The 10,969-nt window shown below is 37.9% G+C and overlaps 1 protein-coding gene across 1 annotated transcript in view; it reads left to right on the top strand.

The window, feature by feature from the left end:
• The window catches only part of MOGAT1 (monoacylglycerol O-acyltransferase 1), a 28,042-nt gene extending 18,247 nt beyond the window's left edge, over window positions 1–9,795 (top strand). Inside the window, exons 5-7 of the mRNA XM_015585444.2 lie at window positions 61–235; window positions 775–974; window positions 9,462–9,795. Of these exons, the coding sequence (XP_015440930.1) occupies window positions 61–235; window positions 775–974; window positions 9,462–9,616 (530 nt within the window). The 3' untranslated portion in view covers window positions 9,617–9,795. The remainder of the gene's footprint in view (window positions 1–60; window positions 236–774; window positions 975–9,461) is intronic.
• The last annotated feature ends 1,174 nt before the right edge of the window (window positions 9,796–10,969 follow it).

The following is a 10,969-nucleotide window of genomic DNA, read 5'->3' as shown; positions in this document are numbered from 1 at the left end:
GAAATGTTTACGTTTTTTAAAAAAGGATAACTAGTTGCACCTTTTATTTTATGCACTAAGGGCCAGTCTCAGTTTCCAAGAAAAGTGTGTCCCACGTGCTGAGCAAGGAGACAGGTGGGAACATTTCAGTCATTGTCCTCGGGGGTGCAGAGGAGTCCTTAGATGCCCATCCAGGAAAATTCACTCTGTTCATCCGCCAGCGAAAAGGATTTGTGAAAATTGCTTTGACCTGTGGGTAAGTGGCTTTCGTTCGGGAGACTGGCTCAGGGAAGGTAAGACATTATTAAATGAGCACAAAGAAGTCATTTTTCTAGGCCTTAAAGACAGACCTCCTCCTCATCGACCTTACTATGGAAGCAGGCTGGATGTACATGGGGGCATGGAATGTGGCCTTCCCACCAAGGTATCTCAATGCTATGGCATCTGGCAACGAATTTGTCTTTAAAAACAAAGCAAACAAAAAAAAACATACAAAATTTCCAGCCAAATGAACAAAGGAACTATGGCCAAAGCTATAGGTGAAAAAGAAGCTCCCTGGAACTTTGATTTTCAATAGAGTAAAATGGCACAAATTGCTAGACTGCTCCAGGACCTCCCCAAAGAATTTCAAGTATACGTCAGTTTTAACGTGGGGAACATGCAGGCAGCAGTATAAGGGAGGCTGGGGGGCGCTAGAGAATCGTTAGAAATTTGTTGTGAAAGTCATCTAGGCAGAATAAAATCTTTAAATCCTTTCTGTTGAAAATTCTTATTCTTCCTTTTTGTTATTCGCAGTGCCTATTTGGTCCCAGTGTTCTCTTTTGGTGAAAACGAACTGTTTAAACAAATTAGCAACCCCGAGGGCTCGTGGCTTCGTACTCTGCAGAACAGAATGCAGAAGGTCATGGGGTTTGCTTTGCCGCTGTTCCATGCCAGAGGAATTTTTCAATACAATTTTGGCCTAATACCCTATAGGAAACCTATTTACTCTGTTGGTATGTATTAAAGACTAAAACGCTTGTTAAAATAAGTAAAAATATTCTCTCATTTTGAGCAATGTGTATTGTTATTGGCTAATGTGCTAGTGCAAGTGGGTTTGAGTAAGAACTTCCTAAAATAATAATCCTATAGATGTTATTTGAGCTTCATTTCCAGTTTGTCTTTTATTGATGAAATGACTGTATTTTCCATTATGAATGGGAATTGATTACTTTCAAGCATACTGCTATTGAACTAGTTTTAGAACCCAGTTTTAGACATAAAATGTCGAATCCTCTGGGATGCATCCATTTCTCTGGACCGGCAGTTTATAACACAGCAATTCTTCAATGAACAAGTTTACAACTGTCTATTAATAAATGCAGATTTCTGTATAACAGCTGTCTTCCTCACATTCGGTTCACACAGGCATCAGTTTCTACAGCTAGACATTCTTTCTGCAGCTAGCTATGGTTAACGTATCCTGATACAGACTACTTTTGTTTTTAAAAGTCGCATGTTTGCGGGGACGGAGATGAGGGAGGAGGGTGACAGACCATGTTAATAAAAGGACCGAGGAGGCAAGTAATTAGCTACTCAGGTTGAAAAGGAACCGAGGAGTTGAAAATGAGAAAGTGATGAGTCTACTAATAGCAGAATTAACCAAAATTATATACTTCGTGTGAAACTAGAGGTGTTGGTTTTACTATGGATAGCTCATTAAATGAAATTCAGATTTTTTTTCAGGTCTGTTTCATTAGAATGGGATTTTACTACTGTTAGTTTATCAGAGCTTTGCATTTCACAAGTAGTTACGTGACTTTAATTTTAAATACTATATTTAACTCAGAGGGAATGTTAGCAGACTCGATTAGTTACTGTAACAGAAATACTGAGATAAGTTTAAGTTCGTAATTGTGTTTTTCAGGATAAGCTGGTAACTTTGGGGGGCATATTATTAATTAGTCATTTTTGATTTCTTATGTGCAAAGTATTATACTTGGTATTTTGAAGAATGTAACGAAAATTATAAGACATGATTTTAGGAACTAAAAGTTTGTGCCGTAAAATAAGTTAGAAATGTTGGAAGCAAGTATATTTTGGGAAGTTAAATGATTACAGTTATCACCTGGTTGGGTTAAACATATATATTTTAAAGTAAAGTGAAGTAGTTTGTCATTCGATACAGCCTGGTTATTCCTCAATTGATAAGTAATTAATTGGTTAAGGGTTAAATGGAAATGACCAAATTTGAATTCATCGTAAAAACTAGAAAACTATAGCTCTGGTTTTCACTCACGCCTGTCCAAAGTACTTTCTGTTAAAGACTCAGAAAAAGGAACATTTACTTCACTACATCCTCCCCAAACAATCACCTCAGAAACACCATTTCTAGTCCGGCATCTCAGTATCCACTATTAGTTAAGGTCTTTTGAAACCCAAGCTAAGAAATGAACATTTCAAAGATTCAGCTGCTGTGATCTTGGGGTGGCAGAGTGGGAGTCAGATGATTGAGAGCAGCTTGATTTTGTGTGAACCAGACTCTTAGACGATGTGTATTTAAAGACTTTTGTTTATTGACTTGAAATATCACACGTTGAGGATAAGACATTTGAAATCCCATAAACAAAAACAAAGCTATGTATCAGTCAGATGCAACAGAGAATGAAACAGGATATGATGTTGAAACAGTGATCTAAGTTACTTTGTTCATTTCTATTTTAAATCCATGCACTTCAAACCCAGGATTGTTTCTTTGCTGACCCCTGACATACCCCAGGTGCGATTCAGGCAGCATCTAGAGCAGCAAGTTATTTTGTGGCCCCTCTGCTTCTCTTCCTAGTTAATTAAGTATGTTAACTTAAATAAGTTCTACCTCGCATTATACAAACTCAATAAATATTAATTGAACTCATCCTGAATGATCACTTCATCTGTAATCCTCTCGTTCATAAGTGGCCAGCGATGCCCTGATTCTCCATCCTATAAATAGTTTCCATCACATCTTTCAGACCTCACTTCCGCAGTGACCTCAACCAGAGTGTTCACTTTAGTGTCACTGATTGTCTAACACGAGTGAGAACCACTAATGCTGTAATGGTTTCGTTAATGTACTATTTATTAAACCTCTTTAAAACTTGTTCCTACTAGATCCCAAAGTGTCAGCATTGGGTCAGAGTTATCCTCTCTGCCTGTTTTCCTCCACCCAACTTTGCTAACCCCTCAGATTTCTCTGCATCCTCCATCAAAACCCTCTTTTCTCTTTGCTGAGGGTCATTCTTAATGGGGAATAATTTGTAAAGCAGCTACCGTATATTTTCTTTACACATTTCACAAATAGTATATAATTTAGATATTTTATACATATTATTATCAGTTTATCAAAATAGAATACAGCGTTCACGTATATTGCCTTTCATTACGTAATAATGGAGAGAAACTGGTTTTAATGTCACATCCATCTTGACGCCCAGGGGCGGCAATTGGAAATACGTTTAGACCTTCCGAATGATGTGTAAAGAATCATGGTCTTTGCTTTACTTGTTTCTGTATTACAGGGCTCCAGGAGGGCAGAAATTGTGCTTCGTTTTTTCTTTGCTGTGTTCCCAGTGCCCACAGAGTAGGAGCTCAAGACACATTGGTGAAAAAACAAACTAGTCTTTAGTTAGGCCTCCTTAACTCTTCAGCCATCTAACAATTACACTTTAAAAATTTTAAGGGGAACTTATATTAAAGTAATAGAGCCAGTACAGGTGCTATGACAGGACATTGCATGTTTGGACAAGAACATAAAATACAAGGGCAACTTGCTGTTTAAAGGAGGAAATTTCAGGTGTATGTTGTTTTTAATTTTTAAAATTTCATGTTGAAAAATTTCAGAGGTTCAGAGAAGTTTCATGAGTAATACAATGAAAACTCCTGTGTGCCTTTTTCCCAGATTCACCAGTTGCTAACACCTGGCTACAGTCTTTCTGTCTCTAATGGTATAATAAATACATTTCCTACTCTTGTTATGAACTGTTTGAATAGTACAGACATTGTGACCATGTGCTCCCAATTACTTTTCTGTATATTTCTTAAGAACAAGATGATCGTCTTTTATTATGTCAGTGCAGTTCAGGAAATTTAACATGGATAAAGTACGATTAACTAGTGTACAGTCTGTATTCATATTTTGCCAATTGCCACAATAAATTTCCTCGTCAGTTGTGGCTTTTTGGTGGGGAGAGGGGAGTGGTATATTTCCATAAGCAAAATCATACATTGCGTTTAATTTTTGCATCTCTTTAGTGTACTTTAAGCTGGAATCGTTTTTCAGCTTTTCTTTATCTATGACAAACATGAGGCGTTTCGAAGAATGCAGGTCGATTGTTTCATGGCATATCCCTTACCTTGGGTTGGTACATTTCAACGTGATTATATTCTGGGGATTTATATTTGGCAAGAATTCCACAGAATGGGATTGTGTCCTCCTCAGTACATCTCATCAGGAGACATTTGATGCCACTTTTTCTCATTGTTGGTGACTTTGATCACGTGGGTGAGGTGTTTGCCAGATTTCTCTACTATAAAGTTATAGATTTATCTATATAAATTTATATTTATTTTTTATATTCATCAATATATTTTTTCCCTTTTCATTAAGAAGTAACCTGGGGCTAATGTTCCTTAGAGACTGTCTAATTACCCTGTTCTTCATTACACTTTACCTGATGTTTATAACATCTGTTGATAGTTCTTACCTCAATCAGTTATTACAGTCATGGCTGCAAACTGGTGATTTTCTAAATCTAGCATTCCTTCTATATTAATTCATTTACCATAAAGTCCCAGTGTTAGATGATTTGAATTACGGATACCCAGAGAGGTTCACCAGCTATGTTTGCAGGTGGCTCAGGAAGGGCTCCGTTCTCATCTTCTCTAGCCTTGAGACTGCCACTGGCTTCCCATGAACTCCTGAGCCTGTCTTCCAATTACGGATGGGATAGCAGTGTTTATTGCATTTTCATTCTTATGGCGACATGAGAAAATGCAAACGGTGCCATTAAGGAATCGGGTCTTTTTATCGGTAGGCCCCCTGTGATGGCCGCGGCTAACGCTCAGGCACCAGCCACACACACAGTGGACAGTGACGTGAAGGGGGCGTTTACGATGCATCCGCCAAATGTACTGAAGGAAGCAGTGTGGGTTTGAGGTCTGACTCGGAGTGGCTTAGAATGTTTCATTTATCTTCTCTGAGCCTCAGTTTTTACCAGCTCTAAAGAGGAGGGAGTTATCATTGTCCTGTCTTCTCTCAGAGTCACTGGGGGCTAGATGACATCATTCTGGAAAAGCACCCCCTTGTGCTCCCAGGTGCTAGGCGAATGCAGGTTGGTGTAGAGAGCAGAAGGCTTCCTGACCAGATTGTTGAGAGCTAGCAGGTCTGTTGCAGTTTCCCTGTGTAAGTATTCCCACCGAAATGTTCATCTGAGTCGAATCATCAGGAAATAATCAAACAAATACAATTGTGGGACATTGTACAAAACGACTGGTCTGGACTCTTCAAAACTATTAATGATGTGGAAGACCAAAAAGAGCATTGGAAGAGACACAGCAGCTGCTGTGGATTGGGGGGAAACAGCTGTGAAGGAGATGATTGAGACAACGGATCACACTGGAATGTGACTTCAGCACAAAATAATATTGTGTAGGAGTTGAATTCCCTGGGTACGATAATGGTGGTGGAATATAAGATAGTGTTTTCGCTCTGACGTGCTGAAATATTTAGGGATGATTAATACGGTTGAATCATTGGTGTCCACAAATTTCAAATGGTTCTACAGAAATAAAAATAATAATAATACCTAGGTATATACATATGTGTGTGTGCAAAAGGTTCAGAATTGGTGAGTCTAGAGGAAGGGGATAGTAGTGCTTATTGCATTATTTTTTTCTATAGGTTTGAAATTTTTAAAAAATAAAATGAGAAGGGAATGTACTTTATTTCGATAGAACTGAAATAAAGTTTGAAACCACATAAGGATAAAAGTAGATCATTATGTTTCAAGTCATTATATTTTGATGGGAAAAAAAGCAGGCTAAACGATTCTCTGGAATGAAAAGAGAACCCTTTAATTTAAATTTTAATTATACAGCCAGGATTAAAGGCGAGAATAACGTTAAGGGGATTAGTATGGTGCAAGTATGATATATTAAGTGCTTAATAAGTGTTCATGGGTGTGTATGTATGTACCATCCATATACGTGCTTACACAAACACGCACTTAACATCGGGCATCTTTCAAGTCTCCACCGTAGGCAGAGGTTGGACTTGAACTCAGGTTTCATCAGGCACCCACGTTTCGACTTCTCACAACCCCACTCTGCCACACAGCTCCGTGCCTATTTTTCTGTAGCGTACAGGCAATTAGCATCTAGAGAAGGAGTGATTCCTGTGTGAGATCCTTAGAGATACAGTCTGGAATTTTCATAATTATAAAATAGTAGAACAAAAATTTCTTACACGAAAGATCTACTCTTTGCCTCAATGGGAAGAAAATAATGCCCATTTTCAGTTTTTTTTCCAGCTGTGTGTACAATGGCTCATGAAGCTGCTCATTCTTCATCTTCTATAAATGCAGCACAGCACCCTAGAAATGAGAGCGAGAGTGCTGTAGAAGGACAATAGATGCACAACTAACCTCGAACTGTTGGACGGAATTGGAAATGGAACAGGCGAGCATGCCAGCTACAGAAACCACTGAAAGAAACATAAACAGAGGCTGTGATGCCTGACCCTGCCACAAGTAGATGTTGGCTGATTTCTGCAGGGCAAGCAGTTCTCTTTCCAAGAGGAGCCTGATGTGGCTTTTTTTTTCTGTTGTAAAAAGAATTATGCAGCTATTTGCAGCTAACTTAGTCCTCTGTTAAAAAGGATTTTTTCTTCTCCTTAGTAGTAAAAATCTCCTTTTGTGGAGAGAGAGAATTCTGGTCTTCTAGGACTCAGGGAACCCTCCTCAGCTTTGCAGATTTTTGTTTGTTGCCTCCTTTATCTCTGAAAAGCAGTTGAGAAGAGTTTCTTACCCTCTAATCCAATTTCGGGTTTTATAATGAGGGGCGGAAGTACTGGGTTTAAATGATCATTTCCTCTGTTATTTTTGTGTAGTTCAGGAACTTTCCGTATCTCACTTTCTCTACAGTAAACAAGAGAAAGGCAAGAATAACTGTGTCTCACTTTAAAGGGAAAACTTATGATGACAAATTCAGTGCGTAGGGGCATGTTTGAGTTCTCTAGTAGAACTATCTATAATATAATAAAACCATTAAGAAGAGAACAGAATCAAAATCAAAATTAAGAATAGGATAGCTCATAGAAAATAAGACTAATAATTCAGAATTCACAAGACTTAAAGTAAGCTGGGAACAACACACTTCATCTTCTTAAGTGGCTGTGTCTCTTGATAAGTCCCCCACCCTGAATGATTGTGTGAGATCTCTCTCCTTGGGACAGCTAAGAAAACTAAGAAAACCAGCTTTTTCTAGGAAACCACGAATTTGTTAGCAGATTGGCATGCAGATTCTCAATTTGCATGTAAATGTCTCGAATTTTTCTTCAAACAACAACAAAGTTCAGAGCTGGAAAGAAGCTTCAAGGTCATTTCAATTCTATTTTTTTATCTTATACCTGTAAACGTTAAGGCCAGGGAAGAAGTTACTTACTACCTCAATGTACTTGCTTGTGAGCTAGTGCTGGACCTGGTCTGGCCTGGTGCTTTTTGTGCAACACCGGCTCCCAGTTCCACCCCATCCCACATTTCCACCACAACTGACAGCAAGACGATTATGTTTCTAGTTTTTTATGGAGAATTAAAAAGATCTGATGTCTACTATATATAAATTTGACATCTAAGCTATTAAACGATGTGTTTCTTGAAGCTATATCTGGTTAAAAACTTAACAATTTAAAAACATTAATGTAGTAACGATAGGTGAGTGTATGTGTGTGTGTGTGTGTGTGTGTATACTATATATTATATATGTATTATATATAATACATATGTAATCTTACTGGTTTTTCCTTAACTAACCACCTTGCTGATATGGATTTGAATCTTGGTTGTAGCACGGGGAGACTCAGATTAGGCCAAAGGAAATCTCTTTTACGAGTTGTATTCTATTACCGACAGCCTCACTCGATCTCATGCCCAAGCAATGAAAGGTAATAAGAAGCAGTTTGCTGCCCAGCTGGTCACTGAACATGCTATGCTGTGTTTTACTTAAACTCTTGGCATCAATAGCAGCGTTGGACCAGCAGAGGGCGCAATGAGTACCAGCGAGGACCCAGGAGAGCAGGCGCCAAAGTCATGTGCCATGAGTGCCTAGCTGTATTTTCCCAGAATCTGAGACAAGTAGATAAATGTTATTTGTTACATAAATGCCTTTTAAAATACGTATAGAAGTTGCATGTTTTAAAAAATTAGTTCATTTTAAATTATATAGGTAAAACATAAACGTGTATACTCATTGTAAAATGAAAATTCATACAATGCAGATAAACTGCAAGTTTCCCCTGTCCTCCCTCCCTCAGTGTAACAGTTATCAGTCTTTCCAGACTTTTTCAATATGCTAAAAGCTTATAATGCACCTAGAAATATAATATTTTTTTCATAAATGGGATCATGCTATATTATTTGTTTTTCCCACTTAATACATTTTAGACATCTCTGTGTATGTGTATACACACATATTATTTTATTTTTTTAAATGAAAGTTAATTGGCATATAACAATTTTAGATATACAACACAATGATTTGATATTTGTATATATTGCAAAATGATCACAATAAATCTAGTTAGCATTCATTATCATACATAGTTACAAAAGCATTTCATTTTTAAAAGTTGTTGCCTAGGATTCCATTGAATGATTTCTGTGGCTTACTTAATAATCATTCTATCGAGACTTTTGGTTTTGTTTCCCACCGTTACAGGCAGTAGAATCCTTGCTAGTGTGTGTGTTCTAGGACAGATATTTAGCTATGAAGATATCTAGTCTTTTAAATTTTTAGGATGGCATCAAAAAGAGTCAGAGTAGAGGGTTGTTGCCTCATGATTCAAGATTTCACAGCCAGTCATAACAGGGTGCTGTGGTCTGGCTGTCAGCTGTACCAGAGGAAGAACGCTGGTCTCACACACACACACACACACACACACACACACACACACACACAGCTGTGTTCTCTCACCTCACAGCTGCAGTTGGCACAGTAGTTCGTTTGACTCAAAGTCAAAACCACCAGGGTACTAACAACCCAGTGTCTGCTGAGAAGGAAAGTTCTTTATTTGTTATCAAGGAGGATGGTGTGACCGGTGTAGGCAGCCAGTGAAATGAAAGAAGGATCGGAGCTAGCAGGCCCGGTGGGTTCTGACTGGCGGATCTTTCCAGGACTGTCCATGGGAGGCAGAGGTCTGGTGGAGTGGCTTTGGTTTCTGACGTCTGATGTATTCTTCTCTATTTTTGCAGTTGGCCACCCAATCCCTGTTCATCAGACTCCGAACCCAACCTCGGAGCAGGTTGAGGAGCTGCATCAGACCTACATGGAGGAGCTGAGGAAATTATTTGAGGAGCATAAAGGAAAATATGGTATTCCAGAAAATGAAACTCTCATTTTTAGATAACTATATTCTTAAAAGGTATACAGGAGGATGAGAGACCATCCCATAGAGAGAATAAATATTTTAAACAAGTTAATTTTTTTCCTTAACTATGGAATGAAATTTACAACTGAAAAATATTATTTATAGTGACAGATGTTGATATGTATCTGTGGTAAATAAAAATGTGTGTGATTATAGGATAAGGTGAGAAATGACTATAATCTCTTAATAATCTTACTCATTTAGGAAGGTGAAATTTTACAGGTTAAGAAATAGTTTAGAATTATTTATATACTCAAAAAAAGAAAACCAGCTTCAAAAAGTAATTAGACCCTTTTACTAAATGTCACAATAATTTAAGGTGCTGTTTTCGCTGAGTATGTACAGTATCATTCAGCACAGCTGGGACCTTTAGGATGTAGTGTGTAAAATAATTTGCCATAGAGAATTAAATGAGATAATTTTTTATTATTATTATTATTATTATTATTATTATATTATTATTATTTTGCTTAAACAGGTCATTCGTTAGGAAATGATGCCACTTTTAAGACTTAGATCATTTGATCCTTCGGGTCAGGTCATCCATATTCCACACTATACAATAGTGTAGAATTTTTATGCCGTTTTCAAAATAGAATGAATCTACCATGTGGAAACTCATGTGGATAAGAGCATGTCTCCTCATTTCCATTCATGCTTAGAAATATTCATCCTTTTCATCGCTTAGAAATATGTTCATTTGCTGTAAAAAAGGTGGTCTTTTGAAAGACATGCTTTTAATACAGGTTTTAGGACACTAAAACTGCAAAAGATTTTCATGGTACTAGAAACGGTTTTAATTTTCTTCCCAAATGGCCTCTTTGACTATGACAAGCTATGGAAAAAAGTGCGCTCTCTGGTGAAATGCATCCAGCTCTCAGTTGACTCAGGTTATGTGAGACGCCTCTGAACCAGCATGTCACATCCACGAGAGTGGGGATGTGCACTGATGTCTCCCGACACCTGGGTCAGCTCACGGCACTTAGTACACAAAATAAGTGTATGTTTAATGCATGGATTTATCAACACAAAATAAGTGTGTGTTTAATGCATGTATTTATCAACAGACACACATACAAACTTTGCCATAAAGTGAAGAATTTTTAAAGCTATGAGCTTTCAGAAGGAGATCATGTGCTGTCTGATTGTTCCATGCCAAGAATTGGCAGTACTGCAGCCTAGTTCAAAAGGAGCAGGTCAGAAGGAGGTTTCCAATACTTCGTCTCTAAGGATTAAGTAATTATTCAGTAAATACGAAGAATGTCTGCTTTCCAAACGATCTCCATTGCTGGGTGTTGCTGCTATACTTCGCCCACTCTAGGTATTTGAGGG

The sequence above is a fragment of the Pteropus alecto genome, unplaced genomic scaffold (assembly GCF_000325575.1).
Source record: "Pteropus alecto unplaced genomic scaffold, ASM32557v1 scaffold110, whole genome shotgun sequence".
In the NCBI taxonomy this organism is placed as follows: Eukaryota; Metazoa; Chordata; class Mammalia; order Chiroptera; family Pteropodidae; genus Pteropus; species Pteropus alecto.
Note: the sequence above shows the minus strand (reverse complement) of the source record. Positions and strands in the feature narration are given on the sequence as shown.